Below are 27,551 nucleotides of genomic sequence, written 5' to 3' on the forward strand. Positions count from 1 at the left end.
TTATAAATCAAGGTTTTTTTTCAGAGAGCCAGGTATAAAACATTTACCAGCACAGCACAAGTACTAAGTATACAGCTGTCCCTCAGTATCCAAGGGGGATTGGTTTCAGGAGCCCCAAAGATGCCAAAATCCACTGACGCTCAAGAGCCTTATATAATCTGGTGCAGTACATTACAATGGATTCAGTCGGCCATCTGCCTCTGTGGATACAACTATACTAGCAAATAGCACACTGACTTCAGAATGCTCTAGGCTTCAACACTTCAGAATGTTCTAGGCTTCAACCAAGATTTTTTTTTAACTCTATTATTTTTTAATTAATTTTTATTGGAGTATGATTGCTTTAGAATGTTGTGTTAGCCTCCACTGTACAACAAAATGTATCAGCCATACACATACAGATATCCCCTCCCTTTTGGACTTCCCTCCAATTTAGGTTACCACAGTGCTCTAGGTGAGTTCCCTGTGCTATACAGCATGTTCCCATCAGCTGTCCATTTTATACATAGTATCAATAATGTATATGTGTCAGTCCCAGTCTCCCAATTCCTCCCACCCCACCCCTTTCCCCCTTGGTATCCATACATTTGTTCTCTAAGTCTGTGTCTCTATTTCTGCTTTGCAGCTAAGATCATCTATACCATTTTTCTAGATTCCACATATATGCGTTATTATATGATATTTGCTTTTCTCTTTCTGACTTACTTCACTCTTTATGACACTCTCTAGGTCCATCCACATCTCTACAAATGACCCAATTTCATTCCTTTTTATGGCTGAGTAATATTGCATTGTATATATGTACCACATCTTCTTTATCCATTCCTCTGCCAATGGACATTTAGGTTGCTTCCATGTCCTAGCTATTGTAAATAGTGCTGCTATGAACATTTGGGTTCATGTGTTTTTTTGAATTATGGTTTCTCTGGGTATATGCTCAATAGTGGGATTGCTGGGTCATATGGTATCAACCAAGATATTTTATAAGGGAAATGGTTAAGCAGAGTATGGTTAAGAAAGTTCCTACTTTATCTTCAAGAAGGGCCAATGGAGGACAATAATTGTTTTCATATGTCTTTTAAGCACTGAATCACATTTTATTTTGACCGAAGTTAACAACAGATTATTATTCTTTCTTAAGTAAGCTGTCGGATCTAAAATTCATTGATTCTATATTCTTACCGTTTTATGATCATTAACAATCATAAGTTCCAAATATTTCATTTCTTCAAACACACCACGAGATGGCTGTGGAAAATAAAAATACGTGGTCAGAATGGTTGTTGATAGAAAATATCTCTGATGCTGACTGTTAAGTGGTAGACTGACTTTGAATTTCAGAAGAACTCTTTGCTGTTCACTTTATGAACATCCTCAAAGAAACTTGGTCAGGGAAATGAAAAAAAAAGTGACTGTAAATTGTGGGTAAACATACAAGTATTCAGAAAAGAACTGTATTTAATTATCATTAAAGTATTCATCCAGATAGACAGCTCATGTTGTTTTTATTTGATTTTTATATGTAAAAATATTCTAGAGAAAAATGTTCAGTGTAATTCTGTTAAAATAAATAAAGCTCAATTTCTTTGGCATTAAGATACAATAAAAATATTCACATCTACTCAAAACTTCAAAGAAAAACTGCATAAAACTTTAATAAGAATAACACAGTACATCTGGAACAGGTACCAATGTAATTATATAGAAACCTTGATTCAGTGGAGTGAAATTCTCATAATAATGTACTAATTTTTAACCACACAACTTCTCAAAGGAACAAATGTTGACAGTTACAATATTCTGAATTCTTCTAAATTTTGATTACTACTAGATAATCCTTTAAGAGCAAGGGCTAAGGATTTTAGCTGTCGTTTGTACTTTTATTTCTTTTTCATAGTTGGAAGAGTACATGATCATTGATCAGTTGTATTTTATAGGGGTGGGCTGTAGTGAAACATCAATAGCCTATATAAAACTTATTACCAACTGCATCTTCAAGAGTAAGCAAAAAGAGATCTCTAAGTTAAAAAAAATTGTTTCCATAATCACCATAATACAAAGACAGGCTCATAAAAGAGGATGATTTGACCTACAACCAAGTTTTTGATGGCTGGTGGTCTAATTTTTTCACAAAAGTACATTCAGCAAAACATTATCTAAAGTGTGCAATTTTCAGTATAATTACTCATTAAGTTATCTAGCAAATTACCATGTAATCTATATGCCATGGAATTAATTTTCCATTACATAGCATTCACCATGTAATTACTAAATAGTCCCCATCATTACAGCTTTCTAATCTATTATGAAATAGACTAGGAAGATAATTTCAGTTACAAAGCCCCTATACATTTATCAATACATGGGAGCTCTATGACAGTTGTTGATTATATAATTACATGATTCTTATTTAGTAACTATCATGATACTAATGGTCAAAGAGATTTATTCTGTTCAGAAAAACACATCCAGCTTCAAAGTGTGGTATAACTGTTTTTAATTTGAAAAGAAATACAAATAAGCATGATTAGTCAATATTTCAAAACCTAACTCTTCCCCTACTTTTTTGTTAGTAGATTATTTTACATGATAAGTCATACCAGAAAAAAATAAACAAATAAAAAGCCTGCTCTACTTTCAATAGAAAAAAATGCACCGCAATTTTCATAAGAAAAATGCTTTGAAAACAGAGCTAAAACCATACATTCTTCAGATGCCTTCAGGGTTCACAGAACATCAAAATCAGTTTATATCACTTACAGGGAAAGCAGAATAAAAAGCACCATGCCCATAAGACTCAAATCATAGGGTATTTTGGTTTTGGGTTTTGTTTGTAAGAGGAAATTGCCCAAATCTAAACCGTTTTAGGTACACTTAGCCACAGTGTGATGACAGGCACACAATTTGAGTGAAAGAGCCCCGCCTACAACTCAACGCCACACTCACATTCACTGCTCTCTTCCTTCTCCTTTTCAACCACTGTAATTCAGATAGGAAGGGCCACTGGTCACTGCTTTCCATACCTGTGCAAAAGAAAAAGAATACCAAAATTTATGTTTGACTGCTTTCAATGGGAGAATGTTTTTTAAATATTGTATGAAGGAAAAGTGGCACCGATAGCATTTGTCGTCTCAAAATCAAAATAAACTAAGGCGAAAAAAGCACGCCAATCAATAAATATTTCACATTTTCATAGTCACAACTATTAATATAATTCAAAGGTATAATTTTCTTCCAAACCTCATGAAAAACTTTACGAGCTATTCAAGACTCCTTGGAATATGCGTATTTCATCTACAACCACCTGACCCTGGATATCTGAAAATTTAGAAGAATTCTACTATGCTTAATTCATTTTAGCATTAAAAATAATATCTGGTATAAGCTTTTGCACAAATTATTAAAGATTTTGGGTATTAATATACAGAAGTAACATCACATACTCCAATAATCCAAAAGAAGCTTTTGCCAAATCAGCATGCTTGAGATGCCACAGGACAAGAGCATAAGATACTACAAGTTGGTTAAAGAGCAGCAAACTTCCAGGAAAATCTAAGGATGAACCTCCCTGTAAATCACTCTGTTAAATCTGGCCACACTCTCCAGTTCCTAACACAGCTTTACTTCTGGGCTTCATATTTCAGTCTTTCCATTAGAAATGAGTCTCCATCCTTCATTCCATTAAAGCCACAGTTCACACCACTGCCCACCCACACTGCTCACTCCAGATCTCAAACCTACTCCATTTCCCAACAAGCCTGCATGTGCACTGAGCTCCAAGTCAAGGCTCCTAGTACATAAAATAGAGTGGCTTCTTTAATTAAAACTTACTGAGATTCTTCATTTGCTTAGAATATTGTCCTGCCAAGGTTTTCTCGATTATGTGTGGTCGACCTGTGCTTTTCTGAAACAAAAACAATTGTAGTCAATTAAAAAGCAAGATGTGATCACACCTCTACGGAACAGTGTTAGCATTTTCTCTAATATCTTTCCTAAAATGGAAACACTTATATGCTGATGTGTTAGTTATCAAAAATGAAAAGTAGTTGGTTTATTGAAACTTGAATTTTAAATAAAATAGAGCATCATCCAATTGCCCCAGTTTAGATAAAAGCATAGTTTCATTAGCTACTCTTAAACTTTGACTTTCTTCAAAGCCATGAATAGGAAATGCACAAGAAAAAAACACAAATGGGCAATGAATATATTTTTTAAAAGGTGAATACTACTTGAACACTCCTTCAACATGCAAATAAAAAGATATACCAATTACTGACATCAAGTTGGCAAAGGTTTAAAAATTATGATAACTCTAGTCAATTACAGTTGCAAGGCAAAACACTTTCACACTGCTGGTAGGAATAAATTGGTAGCATAGTTCAGAGAGAAATTTAGCAATTCTATCAACAATCTTGAAAAATTCATATCCTTTGCCCTAGATACTACACTTTTAGAAAAGTCTTATCTCCATCACTACTATTAGCTTCCATTACTGAGTGCATAGTATGGTCAGCCAATTTAATCCTCACAAGAACTCCATACAGTGCATATTTTATCTCCATTTTACAAATTAAAAGATTGAGGCTCAGGGAGATATATTGTTGAGTTAAAATTATATTACAAAATAATGATCTAATTTATTTTTGAAAATATGGGAACATAACATTGAAAAACTGGAAGAATGTACACTGAAAGGTGAGGAGAAGTTATCTCTGGGGGATGGGATGACGGATAATTACTATTTGGTTAAGTATTTGCTTAATTTGCTTTTCCAAATTCCGTACAGTGTTTTATAATCAGAAAAGTTATTTTAAAAAGTGTTCTTAATAGATTACATAAAAGACTTACAATAATGAAAAGTTTTGCTCTTTATTTATTACTTGAGAAATAACATGAATTCTTACTACAAATACTTGATCCATATTACTGGACTTATTATAAAGCATACTAAAATTAATAATAATAATGAACCAAACATCAAAAATCTAAATTAAAACTTCCCTGGTGACGCAGTGATTAAGAATCCACCTGCCAATGCAGGAGACACAGATTCGAGCCCTGGACCAGGAAGATTCCACATGCCGTAGAGCAACTAAGCCTGTGCGCCACAACTACTGAAGCCTGTGCACCTGGAGCCCGTGCTCCGCAACAAGAGAAGCCACCACAATGAGAAGCCCACGCACCAAAACGAAGAGTAGCCCCCGCTCGCTGCAACTAGAGAAAACCCGCGTGCAGCAACGAAGACCCAACGAAGACAGTCTAAATAAATAAATAAATAAATAAAATTTTTTTAATGGACTGTATTTTTTTTTTAAATCTAAATTCAAGTGGACTAAACTCTTAATTCTGGTATCAGGTGAAAAAGATACATAGAGTGATGAAACTCACAATTAGCAACATAATTTTAAAAACTGACTAATTTAAAGGTTCAAGCAGTGTTCCTTTCCCTCTACCCATGATGAAAATGAGGATAAATCATTACATGATTATGTAATCATTACATCATGAATGAAAGGCAGGCAGTAAAAAAGGAAGGCAAAAAAGAAAAGGTATGAAGTATATAACAATCAGCTCCTAAAGAATATGATTATGGGTTTAACAATGCAAAAGCAACGTTTTAAGCATTATGATAATAACAGTTTATAAATCTCTTCAAGAGTTTAATAGACATAGTCACATATATTTATTAATTCATCAAATGTGTAAAATTGCCCTACTAGGGATGTAATGAAAAATTATCTCATTTTACCTATTTAAAAACTCAAGGCTTAGGGAGTTGTTATCTTGGGTTTTTTTGTTTTGTTCTTTGTTTTTGTTTTTGTTTTTGTTTTGTTTTGCTTTAGAGTCACAGGGCCATTAATCAATGCCAGAAATCAAAGTCAATTTTTTTCTTGATGAGTCAAATAATTTTGCTGTGTACAGGTTATCTGCCTACAATTGGAGTAGGGGAAAAATATTTTACTTAATCAAAATGTCTTTATCTAGGTGGGATGGTCTTCATTATCTGGTAATTTTTATAATTACTAGTTGAAAAATAATACTGGTTTATTCAAACATAAAACATTTAAAACTTAATGACTTTTCTGCCTCAAATTTGAAATTACCCCATATTCATACATACACAGCAACATAAAGAAAATAAATGTTTGTCAACTGTTCTTGTCAATAGCCTGAATGACTATTTCCTGTCTCAAAATTACTTTGTCTACATTTGAAATCTCTAAAGATTAAAAAAAAAAAATTTGCTGCTCCCCATCAATGATTGCAATATCCTGACTCTATCACTTTCAAAATATTCTTTTCCCATTAGCAGCTCTTTTCACTGATATGACTCCCCTACTGTTAACTCTTAGTGCCTTCACCTCCTACCATTCTCCCCTGTCCGCTCCTCTCTAACCTAGTTGGGTTCCTCACAGTTCCTAGAACACACTGGGAATACTCCTGCCTCAGGGCCTTTGCATTTGCTCGTCTCCTGCAATGCTTTTCCAGCCCCCTAATTTCCTGAGGGTCTTCATTCAAAACTCACCACCTCACTGTGTGTTAAAATATAAATTTTAACTCTCCTCTCCACTTTCCTGGCTTCATTTTTTCTCCTTAGCATGCACTATCTAACATACCATATGCAATTACTTATTCACCTATTTATTCCCGCCTCTGCCCCTGTAGATAACAAGCCCTACTAGGCTCAGGCTCTGTGTCTATTTTGTTCACCACTGTATCCCCGGCGCCTAAAATACTACCCAGTATGTAGAAAGCCTTCATTACAATATTTTTTTAATATATATATATATATTAAATATTAATTTGGTTGCCTTCTATTAGTGAGCAACATGATTAGAGTATATGATTTACTTTTTTTCCAGTTTTATTGAGATCTTATTGAAATATAGCATTGGATAAGTTTAAAGTGTACAACATAATGATTTGATATATATGTATATATTACACAATAATCACCACAATAAGTTTAGCTAACGTCCATCACCTTACATAGTTACACATTTTTTTCTTGTGATGAGAACTTTTAAAATCTATTCTCTTAGCAGCTTTCAAATATACAATACTGTATTGTTAATGATAGTTACATGTTGTACATTACATCCCCAGAATTTATCTTATAACTGGAAGTTTGTACCTTTTGACCACCTTCACTCATTTCCCCCACTGGCCTCTGGTAACCACTAATCTATTCTCTGTTTACACAAGTTCAGTTTTTTTAGATTCCACATGTAAGTGAAATTATACAGTGTTTGTTTTTCCCTGGCTGATTTATTTCACTCAGCATAATGCCTTCTTGATTTCTTATCTAGGTTGCTGGCCTATACATGACTCCTAACATTATTTTCTCCCCTATCTCAAAAGAAAACTAAATATTGTATAACATAATCATAGTTCAACCCACAGATTTCCCCACTGAAGATTCTTAGACTCACAAAAGTTATGTACTTGCTTACAGTCATACAATTATCGAAAGACCGTGAGAATAAAAGCTAGCTTAAAGGAAAACAAGGTGGTCAGTACAAAATAAAGCATCCTCTCTGCTCTTTCAGTAGACTGGGAAGAACTGGTCTTAGCTTTAGAAAACCTAGGTTTGATGCCTCTTACCATGCCTTACTGGTATGTGACCTGGTATGTGTAACTTAAGCTTCAAAACTCATGGTATCAGTCCAAGTGTGAAATAAGGTGCTATAGATAAATGCACTGTGAAATCTACCAGATTGTCCTTTATTGCTCAAAAACAAAGATGCTGGAAAAGTAAGGAAAATGAAACCATAAGGAAACTGATGTCAGACTCACCTCATCATGAACCAGCTCCAGTGGTTCTATCATATACACAAAGGTATTATCTTCAAACATACCACTGTGAAAAGAAACCACAGGAGGAGACAGTTAACAAATATAGCAAACACAGTATGTCTTTAAAAATAGTGTATCTGAATAAATACCTTTCTACTGTCCCAAATCAAATTCACATACCTGCATGGAATCACACTGTGTTCCCACCACTGCACTAGACAGCGTATAGGCTACAGAGAGTATAAAAAGTGTACACCAAAAGCATACACATTATACCTGGCATAATTAGTTTTTGAAATTAAATGGACAGATAAGAAGATTACACTGGGATAGAATTATTCATGCTGTTCCAGTATCTCAAGTTATTATTACAGAACCATGTACAAATAGCACAAATTTGTTATGCAAATCCAATATCATCTGTGAGAAAGCAGACAGGTTCTTCATGTATAAGAAAAAGCTAAAACCATCTGATTCTGAAGAGGCAAACAGAAGTATCTTTATGCTTGCAAGTTGCGAATTTCCATTAAGACTCTGTGTTGAAAATTGCATTTAATTTTGAGAGACACAGGATTTTTTATAAAGTGTGGAGACAGGATTTTCAAGATCCCTTTCATCACATGGCCACAAAAGACCTTTACATGAGGTGTTACTGTGTTCAAGTCTAAAAGGCACCTACAGATGTTTTTTAAGAGCCTGCCTGAAGCCGAAGCATGGGCTCCTCTCTTTCGAACCCCACCCTTGCCTGGCCACCTCCTGCTTATCCTTAGGTTACGTTGAGTGATAGTTCCTCTGGGGGATACCTCTGGGAAACCTTTCTGGACTAGGGTCGGTCATCCCAAAAGTCCCTGTCCTTCCCCTTCACGGTACCCACCAAAATGGCAATTAAATAATAATCTGTATAATCATTTGTTTAATCTCTAAATCACCGGCAAACTCTATGTGTTAAGAGAGCAGGGACTTTGCCCTCCTTGTTCATGACTCCACATCCACTCTCTACCCCAGGACTGGTACAGAAGAGTCACTAAAATAACTATGAAAGACAAGATGGAAAGGGTGAATGGGTGAAACCAAGTTCATTCTCCCAATGACAGTCCCACATACTGAAGTCCATTGCAGGTCGACAGAGCCACCCTGGAGTCCTTGATACCTCTGATGTTTCCATGGTAATAACAGTGCTCTCCACCCTGCAATGCAGAAGAAGATTTCATTGACAAATTATGCTTTCTCCATCACGATTCACTCTTTGGGATGATTCTGTAAAGCAAAAAGAAAGGCAAGGATGATCCTAGAAACTCCTCCTGTTTGACAGGGAATCTCAAAGAGCACTAGGCAATTTTTCAACTTTTCTATAAGCAGCAGGTGTATATTCAGTGTAACGAAAGAGAAAAACCTTTAACAGAGGAATAAGACACCAATGCAACTGGAACAACTTATATACCTTTCCTAAGCATGTGAGGGAGTAGACACTTACCAGATATTGTTAGGGAATAAAGTCTTCTACATCACTGAGTAGAGGCCCCCAAGGGTGCTGTTTAGAATCATTTTTTATGGAAAACTACACAAAGCTTGGGGATTTGCTTTCTTACCTTTTAAAATCAGTTTTTTAATTTTTTTAGAAATAATATATGAACTTAGTTTTCAAAGGCAAATAGTAACTGCGAGGACTGTTTTAAAACTCACAGCAGTTTCCTGTCACTTTCTCACCACCAACACATTTTTAACACTTTTAGCTGTTTCTTCTGTTGTTTACCAATGTATTTCTTTTTCTTTTTTTTTTTTTCTTTTTTTTTTTGCTGTACGCGGGCCTCTCAATGCTGTGGCCTCTCACGTTACAGAGCACAGGCTCCCGACGCGCAGGCTCAGTGGCCATGGCCCACGGGCCCAGGCACTCCGCGGCATGTGAGATCCTCCCGGACCGGGGCACGAACCCGCGTCCCCTACATCGGCGGGCAGACGCTCAACCACTGCGCCACCAGGGAAGCCCACCAATGTATTTCTGAATGGAATATTTATACTGTTATGTCCTGATTTATTCCACTTTAGAAATTACCTTCCTAATATAGAATCCTGAAATCCCCTCTCGCCCCCCATACATTTCAACACACATCACAGGCTTTTGGTTAAATTGATATTTAGTGTTTGTATTATGACTATGCACGTATTGTTCATAGCTGTGCCACTCTGATTACATTGTCTTTTTTGCCCATTTAAAATTTTTTCGAGAACTTTTATTTTCTTCTTTGCTTTTCCATGTATTTAGCACGTACATAGACCCTATTATCTAAAACATTATCTACAAATCTTCTAGTATGGTCAAGCACATCAGGTAATTTATCACATCCATCTTGTTCTTGGAGACACCCCTCTTGCTTCACCCTCCTACTGGGCCTGATGCACAGCTGCTTTACAGGACTTGTCTGTAGCATCATCCTGGGAACTCCTTTGTCCCCTTTCTGTATTGAATCCTAGATCCCATGTCTTCTCCATTCATGGTCCCCTTTCCTGGAGGTATACATCCCCTGGTAATTTGTTGAAAAAGTGTTTGTAGAAGATAAATTTGATGAGAACTTGCATGTTTGAAAACCCCTTTTTCTATCTTCACACTAGATTGATCTTGTGGGTGGGTAGAGAATTCTAGACTGGAAATTATTTTCTCTCAGCATTTCAAAGGAATTGTGCACAGTCTTAAAGTTTCTAATGTTGCTGTTGAGAACTGGAGATTATTCTAATTGTTGACACTGTCTATACAATCTATTTTTCCCCTTTTAAGAAGACTGTAGGAAATTCTATTCACACCCATTTTCATGAAATCTCAGGATGTGCCTCAGTGGGGACTTTGCTTACTGATTGCACTGGGCACTCTGTGGCACCTTTGAATCAAGAAAATGCACTCTACCCAATATTCTGTAATAATCTATATGGGAAAAGAATCTGAAAAAGAATGGATATATGTATAATATATGTAACTGAATCACTTTGCTGTACACCGGAAAGTAACACAACATTGTAAATCAACTATAGTCCAATATAAAATAAAAATTAAAAAAAAAACAAACTCAGACTCCTCATGAAACATATTTGAGCCTGTGGCAGTGCAGGTAATAAATAATATATCCATTAAAATATTTAAAAAAAGAAAATGCATGCACTTCAGTTCTGGGAAACTTCTATTATTTCTCTGATAACCCCCCTCCTTTCCATTTTTCTCTACAAGCTGAGCTCTTCTACCAGAGTAGAGAAGGAATGGCTGCCTGTCTATCTGGTGTAGGGAGTAGATCAGGAATTTAGTACCTTCTCCATGGAGACTTTCAACCAATCTTTCTGTTTTCTGGCACCTTCAATTCCTGGGGCTTTCTGGGTGCAGGGACACAAGTTGGCTTTGCTCTGCTTGGTTTTGTTCCAGTGGAACTTAGCAAAGCAAGAAAAAACTCAGACCTAAGACAATTACTCCTCATCTGTCTGCTTTCTATCACCTAGAATTTTACGGACACCTCTGATCAGCTGTCTTCTCTTCTCTTGTCTTTATCCTTGTGAGTTTACATCCTTTTTAAAATTCCTTAACTGTTATTTGAGTGGCGTATTACCAGGAAATTGAGATAAATATAAGCACTGAATCCACATTGCCTAACCAGAGCTTCCTATTTGTTTTCTTTTATTTATTTATTTATTTTATATTGAAGTATAGTTGATTTACAATGTTGTGTTAGTTTCAGGTATATCGCAAAGGGATTCAGTTATACATACATATATATCTCATTTTTTTCAGATTCTTTTCCCATATAGGTAATTACAAAATATTGAATATAGTTCCCTGTGCTATACAGCAGGTCCTTGCTGGTTACCTATTTTATACACAGTAGTGTGTATATGTTAATCACAAATTCCTTAAAGAGAATACTGACTTTGACTTTTTATTAATGATTTACATTCATCTTGATCACTGCTTATTAAAGTGTATTACAATAGCCTCAGAGGCTACTTAAGTGCCTAAAGGGGTTCACCCACACATCAAATCACCACTCCCCAACCAACTCAGTTTGTTTCCTTTTAGTAACTAGAGTACACACTTTCAATGTTGGTTTCTAAAATTGGTATTCTAATGTTTTTACTATTTTGTAAAGGATTGCTTTTCCCTTCTCAAAGAGCAGCTCTGTATATAAATATTGACTTCTATATAATATGTCAAGTTCTATTTGCATTTTCAACTCTGGAACTTATAAGCACAAATGGTATCACACATTTCAGTGATTTGAGAATCCAGGTCGATACTCGGCAATTAAATTTCAGACTCTTCCCTTGATTCTAAAAACAACCATAGGTAACTGTAAATTCCATCAAACCAGTTATTTAACACTTTGTGTCACACCAAAAGGCTATCTTAAGTCAGGTGATTGTTAGAAGTACACAGCAAACACTGTCATATTTATTTGACCTTTCTAAGAAGAGCTCTGTTTTTTAGATTTTCCTACAAACAATCTTTTTCCCCCCAGAAAATATTTCCAAGTCCTTTCTTAGATTTCAGTTTCATTCACTTGCTGAAGGTTGATGCTCTCTCAGTATAAAGGTCATTGGTACCTGTTTTAATTAAGGCAGAATATTATCTGAAGGGAACTGTTTGATTCACTGTATATCTGGAGGTGGATCACCATATTTTCTCGACTTTAAATGATATTTGTGGTAACATCTGATCCCTGATGTTTATCATAAGAAAGCTTTAATATCTAAATTGTGGAATTATATTAGCACTATAAGCAATTTGGCAGGTTCTAATTTAGTGTTAGTATTAGTAGCATTAGAGGATGTTCTGAGTTTCTTATTGCTAAATTTATACCAACTTTTTGAGAAAGCATTACCAGAAAAATACTGTTTGGCAACTCTCCAGATTATGCAGCATTTTGTTAACACCACTACAAAGTAACATCTTCGGGTATTTCATATTAAATGAATCCCCGTTAAGAAGACGTATTCCCTCTTGGATATCAGGATGACAGGAGCGGGTCACTGCAGAGAGGCCCCTTGCAGAGGGCCTCATTAATGAAGACACTGAGTAGTCAGCTCTGGCGGTGCCTCCACCCAAGGAGCTAGCTATCTGGAACACTCACTGTCTCACTGTAACTGCTATCTCTATGCACAAATAGGAGGACACTCACAAAGTGCTAAAAGGCTCTGCCAAAGATAGCAAAATGCCAAACTAAATCCCACAACTTCAGGCTCCAGTGTTTCTTTCTCCAATCAGGAAGGCCTCAGACAGTACAAGAGTGCTGGCCAGACCCTTCGAGATCACCACTTATGAGTGGATCACAGATCTGTGACTAGGCAAACAGCAGGCAGGAGAACCAAAAAGGGCTCATTCAGCACATGACACAAGTCTATGTGTGCCTCCATGGGCATCAGCATTTTCAGATTAAAAGCTGTCAGTCAGGGCTTCCCTGGTGGCGCAGTGGTTGAGAGTACGCCTGCCGATGCAGGGGACACGGGTTCGTGCCCTGGTCCAGGAAGATCCCACATGCCGCGAAGTGGCTAGGCCCGTGAGCCATGGCCGCTGAGCCTACGCGTCCGGAGCCTGTGCTCCGCAACGGGAGAGGCCACAACAGTGAGAGGCCCGCATACCGCAAAAAAAACACAAAAAAAAACCTGTCAGTTACTTAATTCAACAGAAATGGAACATCTAATAAATGAAGATTACTGGGTAGTCAAAGGAACTTAAAAATCCTAGTAAGTGTGCTCCCCAACTTTCTCAGCCCACCACTTCCACATAAAATTCCACAAGCCAGATAATGCTCGAACAACCCCATTGGAAACCAGCAGGCAACTCCCGCAAATAATGAAACACCAAAGTCATGTGCATCCTTTAACACATTTCCTAATCAGATGTGTAACAGCTCTGTGAGTCTAGTGATAACTTGGCGAGGGAAAAAAAAGATTTGGCTCCCTGGTATTATTGACTGAATGACAGGAATGATTTGATTCTACTCACTTTATTTTTTTCAATTTTTTTTGTTCTTTTTTTAAAATTGGAATATAGTTGACTTACAATGTTGTGTTAGTTTCAGGTATACAGCAAAGTGATTCAGTTTATCTATCTATCTATCTATCTATATTCTTTTTTAGATTCTTTTACATTATAGGTTATTACAAGATATTGGGTATAGTTCCTTGTGCTACAATACAGTAGGTCCTTGTTGGTTATCTATTTTATATATAGTAGTGTGTACATTTTAACCCCACACTCCTAATTAATCCCTCCCCCACCTTCCCCTTTGATTTTACTCATTTTAAATAGAACCTATTGGAAACAGAATCTATCGTTTCAATATAATTTATTTTAAAATTGCCCCACTTTTGTGTCTGTTTAATTATCTCATCTGCTTCAGTAAAGTTCAATCAGCCAATTCTTATTATCTTCATTGCTTAAGAAACCCTCATAAACCTGGGCATTCATGGTGACCAGGCACTGATGTTTTCAATCAACTCCTGTACATCTGGATAAACATTTGAAAAGAAACTCCACAGACCACATCTCACAAATGTGTATATTATGATATTCCAGGTTCTGAATATGGTAATTAAAAACTCTGACACTATACTCAAGTGATTATTCTATATGCATATCTTTAAATACTTCAAACTTGTCAACCAGCATGATATATCAATCTCTTTAACAAATCACTGGGCTGGTTGCAAAAAAAGAAATAAGTTTAGAAAAATCTATGGGCTTCCTTGGTGGCACAGTGGTTAAGAATCCACCTGCCAATGCAGGGGACACGGGTTCGAGCCCTGGTCCAGGAACAGCCCACATGCCATGGAGCAACTAAGCCTGTGCACCACAACTACTGAGCCTGCGCTCTAGAGCCCGGGAGCCACAACTACTGAGCCCACGTGCCACAACTACTGAAGCCCACATGCCTAGAGGCTGCACTCCACAACAAGAGAAGCCACCATAATGAGAAGTCCGTGCACTGCAACGAAGAGTAGCCCCCGCTCACCACAACTAGAGAAAGCCCACGCGCACCAACAAAGACCCAGTGCAGCCAAAAATAAATAAATAAAAATTTTTAAAAATCTATAATGGGACACATGTACCTGAATTTGAATACTACAGAATAAGGATACAAAAAAACATTTCAGAGAATTGGACAACTTGAGAACTCAACACCAGTTTAACTATTTACCTTCATTAGACTCAAGGGGAAAAACATGTTCGGGTATTAGAACAGTTTGGCTGTACTATATATATTTTAATGCTATATACATTTTTAATAGTTCACACAAATCATACTATTCAAATTTAAAATAGCTTTGTGAGGAGCCAGTGTGGTCTGCTCTCTTGGTTTCCTAGGGAATTTTTTTAGCCTCCCTGTCAGGAGCCTTGCCCACAGAAGCCCATTCCCTCTGACAACAGTCCCTGCCAAGAAGCCTTCATGGACGAAGGGAGCTTGAGCTGAACCAGGGTAATGATTTGAAAAGGAAAGCATAAAAAACATTCTAGGAGGGCGACGTGATTAAAATGACAAAAGAACAAAGGCGAGAATAGAATATAGAACCCACAAGGACAGGGATTTTTATCTGCTTGGTTCACTAATGCACATCCAGCTCCTAGATCAGAGTGAGTGAAATCAATATCTGTTTAATAGATAAATAAGAATGGCTTCTTCATGAGCCTAAGTGACAAGACCAATCTGAAAGGACCAGAGGATTTATGTTTGTTGAGACAGTGGGTAAATAAACTCCCATTACCTACCTGAGAAGTTCTGTATTTTGAAAGCTCTTAGAGTATAATTCAGTGGTTTTTAGTATATTAAAACAGGGTTGTGTAACAATCACCACTTTCTAATTCCAGGATATTTTCATCACCTCAAAAGGAAATCCTTTGCCCATTAACAGTCATTCCCCATTCCTCCTTATACCTCCCTAACCTCCCCCAGCTCCTGGCAACCACTAATGTACTTTCAGTCTCTATGAATTTCCCTACTCTGGACATTTCAAATAAATGGGACCACATAATATGTGGTCCTTTGCAACTTATTTCTTTCATTTAGCGTAATATTTATAAGATTCATCCATGTTGCAGCATGTATCAATCAGTACTTCATTCCTTTTTATTGCTGAATAATATACCACGTTTTGTTTATTTATTCACCAACTGATGGACATTTGGTTTGTTTCCATTTTTTTGCTATTATGAATAACACTGCTGTAAACATACATATACAAATTTTTTCTTGAACATACATTTTCAATTCACTTGGATATATACCGAGATGTAGAACTGCTGCGTCACAAGATAATTCTACGCTTAATTTTTTGAGGAACTGCCAAACTATTTTCCAAAGCAGATCCACCACTTTCCATTCCCATCAACAGTATATGAGGGCTCCAGCTCTCCAGATCCTTGTCTGCACTTGCTATTGTCCATGTTTTTGGTTACAGCCATCCTAGAGGGTGTGAAGTGGTACCCATCCAAGTTTAAAATCAAATGAGAGAGTGACACAGGTGAAATAGGGATCAAAATATCACCTTCAATTTTAGTGTTGCTACATTGGAGGAGAGGATCAGCTGAGAATCCAGTGGACCTACTAATGCTGCCCCCTAAGTTAGCCAGACTTACCCACCAAGGCACAGACAACAGGGGATAACCAACACCCTCCCCCAACCCACCCACACCCACAAGGGCTGCCACTGCACACTGAGAACAAGTAGAGAAAATGTGCTCTTCCTGTAGGGAGGTGGATCTCACCCAAGAAAGGGAGGAAAGGACTATGTAGCCGTGCCCAGCTCCTTCCCACCAGTTAAGTCGCTCTTCTTTCCCTGGGCAAGAGGGAGCGAGGGGACAGGAAGAAGCCAGGAGGAGAAGATAGAGCCAGGAAAGGACGATTTCCCCACCCCCTAAGGATGAAGAGTAATAAAGGGGAGTAGGAACAGAAGTACTGTATCTATCTATGCAGTCTTACACCGTTGGCCAGGTGGCAGTTCTTTTCATAAGAAGAGAAATCAAAGTATTAGTAAGCATTTAAAGCTAATGGTTCACCTAAAAGGGATTTAATAGAAATATATTAAATTTGAAAATAACTATTATACCATCATACTGATGCCTAACTCCTTTAGAAGAACTGACACACTAAAAATTAACTTATTTTTAATAGGTTCATCAACAAAGTTGATCAACAAATCAACAAAGTTGTTTTGTCACATACTGTGTGCAAAGCACTGTGCTAGGAACTCTAACAAAAGCTATTGCTCGGGCTTCCCTGGTGGCGCAGTGGTTGGGAGTCCGCCTGCCGATGCGGGGGACGCGGGTTCGTGCCCCAGTCTGGGAGGATCCCACATGCCGCGGAGCGGCTGGGCCTGTGAGCCATGGCCGCTGGGCCTGCGCGTCCGGAGCCTGTGCTCCGTGGCGGGAGAGGCCACGGCAGTGGGGGACCCGCATACAGCAAAAAAAAAAAGCTATCGCTCTGTTGGTGCAGAAGGAAAGTTCTTCCACGTGCGTTTACTAATACCTGGCACCTATTCTATACTGCCTACTTAATCTGTTGATGTCTCCACTTCCTATATTTGCTTCACAAGGAAAGCCCATTTAGCCCACTTTCATCCAATAAAAGTAAAAGCCTAAGACTTTAGCCTCTTCTTAAGTAGAAGTGGGAACTAGGTAGGGGCTTCATAGCTGTGATATGGGAAGACCTAGACAGGTTCCTCCAAAGTGTGGTTCATCATTTTGTTCGACTCTAATTCCCAGAATATTTTATTTTTTATTTTTTATTTTTTGCGGTACGCGGGCCTCTCACTGTTGTGGCCTCTCCCGTTGCAGAGCACAGGCTCCGGACGCGCAGGCCCAGCTGCCACGGCTCACGACCCAGCCGCTCCGCGGCATGTGGGATCTTCCCGGACCAGGGCACGAACCCGTGTCCCCTATATCGGCAGGCGGACTCTCAACCACTGTGCCACCAGGGAAGCCCTCCCAGAATATTTTAAACGTCCACATTTAGATTTCACTTCAAAGCCAAGTAGCCTATTAGTGATTCTGTTCCTCCCTAGTCATGTGAATAATGGTGTGAGTGTGTGTGTGTGCACGTGCACACACATGTACTTTTGTCTAAATAGTTTGAGATCTTTGGAAGAAAGGTTGCACGGGTGTAAAAACAGGTTTATTTAATCTAGCCATTCTTACATATTGATTTTCTTTTCTGGTACTTGATACAAAGATTTTCTTAAACAACATGGAAGGCAATGTGAAGTTTAAAAACATGCTTTTAAAAATGTGTATGTAATGGCAGTAGGAGCATGAATTTATACAAACTTTCAGAAAAAAAAACTGTCAATATGTAACAAAAGCCTTAAAAATATACCAACTCTTTAACCCAGAAAATTCCATTCTCAAAATTAATCCTTAATCAATTATTAAAGAAGTGTTCAAAATGTATCTGGAAGGCCTTTCCTTAAAGTTATTTGTACAGTCAAAGAGTAGAAGCAATCTAAATGTCTATCACTATGGGATTAAACAAATTATAGCAAATGAATTGGAAACAATATGATACGTTTTTTAAAAATAAAAGTTTAGAAGAATTTTTAATGAATGCTAAAATGTTTATAATATTGTTAGGTTAAAAAATTCTCCCACAAGACAATGTGTACCATATCACCTCAGGTTTTGAGTGTTTGTATAGATACATACACATAAAAAACAGACTGTTACCATTCATTCATTACCTATAAAGCAAGTAAGTTTGGGTATATAAACTTGGAGAAAATGGGTCAAAAATAAGAAAAAAGCAATGAATACAAAAACAAACTGCAATGAACACTTCTTTTGTCAGAGTTAAAATACCCTTTGTTTTAAGTTTTAGTTACAACTGATGCAAGATTTGACGTGTCTTATTCATGATAAGGCCTCCATTTGGGACCTCAAATGACCTCTGAAGGCCAATTAGCTATTTCATTTCTTTAAAAAAAAAAAAAAAAAAAAAAAAAGACCTTCTTGTGAGAAGTTTGGATCAGGTTACCGCAGCCTGCAAAGGTGGTTCATTTGCTGAGTCTGTAAAGGTCTCATGCACTCTTCTCTTCTCCAGACTCATGATTCAGCATCTGCAGTGCTCACAGCACTGCACAGCTGACAGAAGCTTTGTTTCGTACAAATGCCAGGCAGCACTGTTCCTGTGCTTGATTTAGCATTTCTGTTCACTTTCCACAGCATTAACTTTTAGGGAGATTCAACAACCCCCCAGATGCAGCCTAAGGCGAGAACTGACAGACTAGTAAGAATAATATATGGAAGTTCTTAATCTAGGGCATAAAATTCAAAGGTTTGGAACGCACATCAAACTACAAACGTCCCAACTGTTAGTTGGACAGTTATAAATCCGGAGAAATTCCATGACCCTTCATGGCAGTAATCTCAGTTCATACCACCTATAAATACTTGTTAAGAGGTTATCAGACTGACAAGCCCAGGTTATCAGACTGTACAACCCAACAAACCCACACATGAAAGGTCCACTTTTGTGCCAGTGCTCATTAGCAATCAAGGAAAAAACCCAGTAATGCTTCCCCCCTTTTTTTGTTTCCCTGTTTGTGTCCCATTCCCGTGGCACCCATGGACACTGCTTAGGCTCAATGGCACTCTGTGGTCTTCTTACAAATCAGAGTCTCTGGATGCAGCCATTCCAGGGATTTTACCCTGACTGGTGCAGAGCAACTGTGTTCCTTACATACAAGTAATCTCTCTCTCTTGTTTTAATCTAAACCCACTTTTCCTTATTGATCTTCCAGGAAGAGAACAGTTAACCTCCAAATGAAGGAAATCAAGCACCCCACTGCATTTATATTACAATGCTTGGTGGCCTTGAGAAGGCTTATGTGTCCTCTTTCCAGTTCAATTTCTTCCTTTAAGCAACAGGAATGATAATACCCACCTCAGAGAATTGTTGTGAAGATTGAGAGGGAGAATGTTCCCGACATCTTCCTTTCCCCATCTGTCCTCTGTCCCTCTTGGGTACCAAGGTCCCTTGGACTAAACAGTCACTCTAACAGCCCACCCAGTCTGATCATTCAATTTCTCTGCCCATGAGCCTAGTGCTGCCATGGAACTGGAGAGCTCTTGATACCGTTCACTTACATAAGATACTGTATGTATAACCAAAACAATGATCATTTCTTTATTGGCTGGAGTCTCTAACGTTATCTCAAACATTTGTAAATTTTAATCAATTTCTCCTAAACTTATTTTAAATTTAAAAATAATAGCCTTGTGTAAGAGGCCAGAGGATTTTAGTGAGATAGACAACAAAACAATGAAGTGTGCAATGAACAGTTCAATGATTAAGTATATTTATACTACAGGATGTCCATGTGCTATTGACCATACCTTAGAGTACTGTGGTTTCCCATTTTCATAGTGGATCTCCACATAATCAGAAGACAGCAAACCACTACAAAGGAAAGAAAATAGAGTGATTTCCACATCTAAGACACTTGGAGGTTTAAAAATAGCCAGCTCAATAAATGGATGTGAGAGCCTTGTAAACCACAAAGAGCTCCAGTCCACAGTAAGGACGGAACAGGTTATCATCAAGAGTCTCAAATGTTATCCAGCAACAAATCATTCCTCCGTCTGCTAAAAAAGATAAAATACAAATAATTTAAAGATGAACTCCTTTTATGCACACATTCATCATTTGAGTGATATGTTAATATGGAACAAACAAAAAGGCAGGTAACGGGAGAAGACAGGCTCTATATAAATCACACAATTACACTCTAAACAATTGGAATCTCAAAACAATCGTTGAGGAAGAGTACAGAGAAAAGACTAGACAGAAAATATTTTAGGCTTTTCAAGCCACAGGGTCTCTATAACAACTACTCAACTCTGCTGTATTATCACATAAGTAGCCACAGGCAGTACCGTTGTGTTCCAACAACACCTCATTTAGGGACACTGAAATCTGAATTTCACATAATTTTCACCAGTCACGAAATTGTTCTTCTTTAATTTTTTTCAACCATTTGAAAGTGTAAAAAACATTCTCAGCTTGAGGTCTGTACAGAAACAGGAATGCTGCATTTGGCCCACGGGCCATAGTTTGCTAACTCCTGGAATAAAGACTAACAGTTAAGAATATAGACTGTGAAGTCGGAGTGGGGTTTAAAACCTAGCCCAGCTCCTTGACTGTGGGCAAGTTACCCAACTCAGCCTTTACATGAGTCACATGGAGACAACAAAGAGTGTGAATCTCATACACACCAAGAGGCTTAAATGAAAGCATCCACATGAGAACTCAGCGCTGAGTATGTGCCAAGCACTGAGGCTGTCACTATTTTTAACTCAGCTTCTTCCAACACATTTCCCCCTATACAATGTGGGAAATAAGAAATATGTGCCTCCGAGGGAGCTCTGGATTGTTAGGGCATCCGGGTTCCTGTTTGGGCTCTGCCACTAGAACTAATGATTATAAGAGATCACTCACGTTGACTGAACACTTACTACATCCCAGCCACTGTTCTAAGGACTATGAAGGTAGAACTCATTTAAACCTAATGGTAACTGAAGGACAACAGTAGGTTCTACAATGAGCTGGATGTGTGCCCTGCATTTAGGCTTCCATTTCCTCTTCTGCCAAAGTGTTGGAGCAGACGATGACTCAGGTCCCTCTTGCTCTAACATTCTATTTTCTATAATTCTGCCTAGTCGTAGGTTTTCTTATCAGGAAAACTTGACACTGCTTTTTTTTTTTTTTTTTTGCGGTACGCGGGCCTCTCACTGTTGTGCCCTCTCCCGTTGCGGAGCGCAGGCTCCGGACGTGCAGGCTCAGTGGCCATGGCTCACGGGCCCAGCCGCTCCGTGGCATGTGGGATCCTCCTGGACCAGGGCACGAACCCATGTCCCCTGCATCGGCAGGCAGACTCTCAACCACTGCGCCACCAGGGAAGCCCAACACTGCTTCTTTAACAGAAGGATGGGAGGACCCAATGATTTCACATCATTTTGAGAATTGCACCTGATGTGGTTCTAAAATGACCCAGTGCGGAGGGCTGGAGGAGGATTGGAGCCAGTCAACAGAATAACTGGGAGCCACGTGTGTGCCTGGTCCAGGCTGGTTTCCTGTGTGAGCAGAAGGACAACCTTTACAACATGGAAATAAAGCAGGTGCTTGTTCCTTGGACAGGTTTTCCTATTGAAATTACTAATCAAATGTGTGTCTACTGATGATTCTACATTTGAAACTAATTATGGTACGTCTACTCATTCCCTTTTCAAAATCTCAATAATAGTAAAAATAATGAGAGTTCTTAGCTCTCTATACTTGAGAATACCTGAGAAGATACAGAAACTTCTTTCAGTTCTAGTTAATGAAGTCAACACTGCGAATGTACATAAACAGGGTTGTTGTTGGCAACATTTCTCTGAGGAATCTTTCCGCAACACCAAGAGGCAGGGAGGTTGCACTAACTGCATTTTAATTACCTCCCTCTACAGGTAATTCATTATTTTCAAAATTCTCAACCACACCATCACTGGAGCATGTCTAACAGTTGAAAACAAGGTTATTTTAGACCCTTACTTTTGTTTGTAATTACAAAAGCAGATAAAAACATTCTAAGCAGGGCTTCCCTGGTGGGGCAGCGGTTGAGAATCTGCCTGCTAATGCAGGGGACACGGGTTCGAGCCCTGGTCTGGGAGGATCCCACATGCCGCGGAGCAGCTGGGCCCATGAGCCACAACTACTGAGCTTGCGCGTCTGGAGCCTGTGCTCCACAACAAGAGAGACCACAATATTGAGAGGCCCGCACACCGCGATGAAGAGTGGCCCCCACTTGCCACAACTAGAGAAAGCCCACGCACAGAAACGAAGATCCAACACAGCAAAAATAAAATAAATAAAAAGGCTGTGCTGAAAAAAAAAAACATTCTAAGCATTAACTACCGAACGGATAAAGGTCACTTTAATTATCGTATTTCTCTCTTTTCAAGGGCCTTTTCCCCACCACGGACACACCTATTTCTAATATCTCCTGCATTTGAGAAGCTTTTTTTTTTTTAACTTATTTATTTTATTTTATTTATTTTTGGCTGTGTCGGGTCTTCATTGCTGCACACGCGCTTTCTCTAGTTGCGGCGAGCGGGGGCTACTCTTCATTGCGGTGAGCAGGCTTCTCACTGCAGTGGCTTCTCTTGTTGCGGAGCATGGGCTCTAGGCACGTGGGCTTCAGTAGTTGTGGCTCACGGGCTCTAGAGTGCAGGCTCAGCAGTTGTGGCACACGGGCTTAGTTGCTCCGTGGCATGTGGGATCTTTCCGGACCAGGGCTCGAACCCATGTTCCCTGCATTGGCAGGTGGATTCTTAACCACTGTGCCACCAGGGAAGCCCTGAGAATCTTAAAGAAGAAAAATATCCACTTTTCTAGGACAGACAGAGATAGACATAAGACCATATCCTCCCTTTCACAGAGACACTCTACTCTCCCACCTCCTATAAATAGCACTGCCTCCCCATTTGCACCATCTTTCCCTCCTGTCTGACCATTCTTCCCTTAAAACTGTTTCTTTCACTTATCACAGTGTCCCCAGCACCTGGCATAATGCCTAGTGCATAGCAGATGCTTAATCAAGATTTGCTGAGTGAGCAAACATCTACCAACATCCACTATACGCCAGGCCCATACCATGTGCTGGGAAGTGGGGATGAAGAATGCAACTCTCTGAAACCAAAACTAAGCAAATCAGTACAAATGTATGAGATTCACCATCTCATCCTATAATATTATTTGTAATCTTCCTGAAAGTGAATTAATGTCAACTGAAATGTAATCTAATTACAAAAGTCTTAATGTAACTTTGAAATGAGACTTTTCAGTGAGGGGCAAGTAACACTGGAAAGGAAGAACTGAATAGCTAATTGTGTGGTGGTGTGTCTCCAGCTCCACCCTGCAGAAAAGGAACAGGTCATCTGTATCTCTGTAGGCCTGAAGGTGAGTTGTCTGGCAATCTCTGCCTGCAGATGTTCTCCAAGGCCCTTCCTCCACCTCTGCTCTCTGTAGTTTCCCTAGTAGAACTTCCTGTTGAAAATACAATGTTCTAACATGCCAATACTGATCTATTCAGCAATTATGGTCCCGAGTATAAATACTCATTGTACTTTCTTGATCAGCCAGTTGGGTGTTTGGTTCTGAGTTGTCTAATAACTTGGGGGGGCTGATGAAAAGGAATTTCTGAACATTCTAAGTTCTGAAATAAACATCCTTTTTCTAGTCATTTAAGTTACAGAAAAGCTATACATCCCAGCTACTACAGTCCTTCTCATGCAGGTTATCTGGTGAAAGAGAGGTGGCCTTGGGAAGTAAGGAGATAAATGTAGGATGGAAGTTCAAAGCAAGGTGAAAGAGAGTGGAAGAATTGGAATAAGAGAATTCTCTTTTGATTATTGTTATGGAACCCTCTTGCTCACCGCCTTCATGGTGAATCTGCATCACAAAGGTAGTGAAAAGAACTTGAACTAGACAATGTGATTTTACTCAGCATATGAAGAACAAGTATGAGCACCTTAATGATGCTGAACTCCAAGAGCAGGAGAATGGCAAGACTATTAAAACATGGCAAATGAGCCAAGAGTCAGATCAATGAAGGGGACTGTGGCGGAAATAATGCTGAGTATCCACCAAATCCCATTTCATCTTCACCTTCCTAGAACAGTAAGACTATATTTCACAGCTTTCAGAGCAGTTAGGTTGGGGTCAAGAGATTGAATTTTGGCTCATGAGATATGGGGGGAAGTAATGTCTATTCTTCCAGTTTGACCATTAAAACCCATGCTTCATTATCCAAGCTCTCTCTTCCCTGGAACCCTGGCAGTCACATGCCCTGGAAGCCACATGCCCTAGATGGCATAGCTACAAGGTGAATGCAGCCTAGGTTCCTACATCTTGACTGGAGAAGAGCTTCCTAGGAAAGCCACTCAAATTGCATTAGACCATAATGTGGGTAAGAGACAAAATATTACAGTGTTAATTCTCAGATTTCATCTTTACTATTGAAACATGGTCTAAATGTTTCTAATTCCAGCATCTATCACAAAAAAAGTTTTAGAAATTTATGTTCAAAGAATTTCAGAATCATCAGCAAATATACAAAGAGAACTTCTATAAGATCTAGGCATTAGAAAATCACACAAAGAGAGAAGTTTTGCCTATATAAATATTTGTTGGAGTCCTTGAGTTTGAGATTTATGTGTCTAATGAAAGAAGGTACATGAATAGCCAGGTGGTCAAAACTCCAAAGGTTTATATCTTACATTCCTCCAAGGAGGCTCATTATGGAAAAGCCAAGGATCTGAGTAATTGGAAAAGTAACTTACCAAGAATCCCTAGTGCCTGGAAAAGTCATTAACCAAGAAGAGTGAATGACTTCTAGTTTTTTGGAAGATAACTTGAATCCCTTACTTTAAAGAAAGAACTATATGCCTTCTTTTGGATAATCCCAGTCATGGCAGGTTGTGAGTGGGTTAATGAAGCAAATTAAATTGTTCAGAATGAGATGATATAGAGAAGAGGGCCTTGAGCTCTAAGGAAGACTACTAGGAACGGCAAACATTGGACCACAAGATGTGATCATCTGCCCTCTTACCAATTTCTGTTGATTAAAGAGTCCAGCGATCTGGCTTGGTAACACATTCATTCATTTAGTGACAAAAAATGTTGAGCACTATGGAGATTCTCAACTTCATGGGGCAGCAACGATGACAGTGTTGGACAACGAAGCACCACACCTGCCCCCTCTTCCCACTAGAAGCTTCACATTTATCCTTTTATACACATAACTATTTTAATTCATTAAATAATTACTCTAAGTTGTAATGAGGAGAGACACAGAATTTAAACCAGTACATTCATACAAGCAGAAGCTTGTAACTTTACTATTATCCTACTGTCCTTACACTGCTTTCCTTTTTGAACACAACAGACTTAAAAAGATGATTCTTCAACCACCACTTCTCTCAAGTCTTAAGAAAAAGTTAGACTCATCCCACCTAAAATAATTTGTATGCCAAAAGTTATTTCAGCTAGGAAATATACACTCCTTTGAGTGTAGACAATACAATAAGAGTTTTAAAGCTGTGTTCAAAGATTGTAGACATGGAGAGGTTGAGATTTAAGAGAGTAGAAATGGTACGTTAAGTGGGTGAAAGTAATTATAGGTTGAATTGAGGCTTAGTGTTAAGTCAAACAAAGGTGGCATGGTAGACAAGGGCTGGGGAATGTGGGCATATTTCATAGGAACAGAGCTGGAGGTGGAGACTACTCCTGGCACAGGCAGCCTGTAGAGATGTAAGCTTCTTTGAGGGTCACGACAGGAATTTAATGAGTTCCTAAACCACATAAGAGGTTGCAGTACTTTAATGTGTAGGCACTCATAAGTGATGGCCCATGCACCATTATACAGTGAAGAACACTCAAATATGTTAAGAATAGGAAACACAGGCAGGGCTGCAAGTTAATAGATAGGGAAGTAGAGAGAAGAGGAATTAGGGGAGAAATAAGGGATGGACTTGAGGTGATGTAAAAGCTGAGGACCCCCACGTGATCAGCCGATAAGAGGAGCCAATTATGAGTTCCCCTCTGAGGAAGTAGCATCAATAGAGACATTTTCAATTACACAAAAATAAAAGATGTCTAATTTCTCCTCCCCAGCTTTTAAGCCATACCACTTGAAGTGGCTTAACACATTCCTAGCATGGCTGCCAGCATCTTTATAAGTATACCAGTAATTTTGAGATTCCTCTATGATAGAATTGTAGTTACTTTCACACAAATGGGTAATTTTACCCCCATATGTCATGAAACAAAAACAATTTTAAACACAGGGAAAACTGAATCCAAATAAAGATAGCATACCTTTTGAACACAGTTATACATAACTGAAATGCTTTGGTGCACCATTTTCAAAGCTAATAATGAATATTATAGTTTGTTGAATATTGCTAATATAGGTTCTTTTCTGATCTGCCCAATATTTATTTATACTATTATCAAACCAGGCTTTACACGCAGTAAAATCATAGAGAAATAGATATGGATCTATTATCAGCCTTGCCTTCTGGTAACTTTGTCTCGAAGAAAAAAACTCTCCTCCAAGTCTAGTTTTTGCCATCTCCTAGGACAAGAGCCCCCTACTTCTTTCATTTTTCAGTCTATAGAGAAAAAGTGTACATTTGTTTATACAGTGTTCATCCTTCCCAGGTATACATGAAATAGTCAAAAGTGTAAAAAGGAAATGAATGGGAAAACTATCAGAAATAATAAGAATTAAGTAAGATAGCCAGTTATAAGATATATATGCAAAAGCAAAATACATTTCTATGTGCACAAGCAAAAATAACCTAGAAATAATCCAGGGGAAAATTTTCTACTAACAATGACAACAGTGGCAACAGATGTTATATACGTATGTATTATGCATGTGGATATTTACACATATATGTATAGATGTACATGTACTCTGTAACATTAATGTAATTCCAAACAAAATCTCAGAAAGTTTGCTTAACTTGACGAAATTATTCTAAAGTTCATCTTAAAGAATAAATGTTTATGACAACCCAAACATGTTTTTCAAAAGAGGAGTAACAATAGGACCTCATATTACTACTACAGTAAATGAAATACAGAGCACTGGCCTGATTAGATGGACAGCCCAAAGGACAGAACAGAAAGTCCAGAGATTCAAGGTCATAGGAAAAATGCAATATATGAAAATCATGACAT

General features: G+C 38.3%; 1 protein-coding gene across 2 annotated transcripts in view; it reads right to left on the reverse strand.

Annotated features, from left to right (window-relative positions):
- The window catches only part of ADAM23 (ADAM metallopeptidase domain 23), a gene marked incomplete at both ends in the record, with an annotated part of 161,853 nt that overhangs the window by 54,759 nt on the left and 79,543 nt on the right, over window positions 1-27,551 (reverse strand). For both annotated transcript variants that reach the window (XM_079710762.1, XM_079710763.1), the window contains 6 exons: window positions 1,183-1,248; window positions 2,947-3,023; window positions 3,832-3,904; window positions 7,798-7,861; window positions 8,902-8,984; window positions 20,159-20,222. In XM_079710762.1, the coding sequence (XP_079566888.1) occupies window positions 1,183-1,248; window positions 2,947-3,023; window positions 3,832-3,904; window positions 7,798-7,861; window positions 8,902-8,984; window positions 20,159-20,222 (427 nt within the window). The remainder of the gene's footprint in view (window positions 1-1,182; window positions 1,249-2,946; window positions 3,024-3,831; window positions 3,905-7,797; window positions 7,862-8,901; window positions 8,985-20,158; window positions 20,223-27,551) is intronic.

Source organism: Hyperoodon ampullatus, assembly GCF_949752795.1.
Source record: "Hyperoodon ampullatus genome assembly, chromosome: 8".
Taxonomy (NCBI): domain Eukaryota; kingdom Metazoa; phylum Chordata; class Mammalia; order Artiodactyla; family Ziphiidae; genus Hyperoodon; species Hyperoodon ampullatus.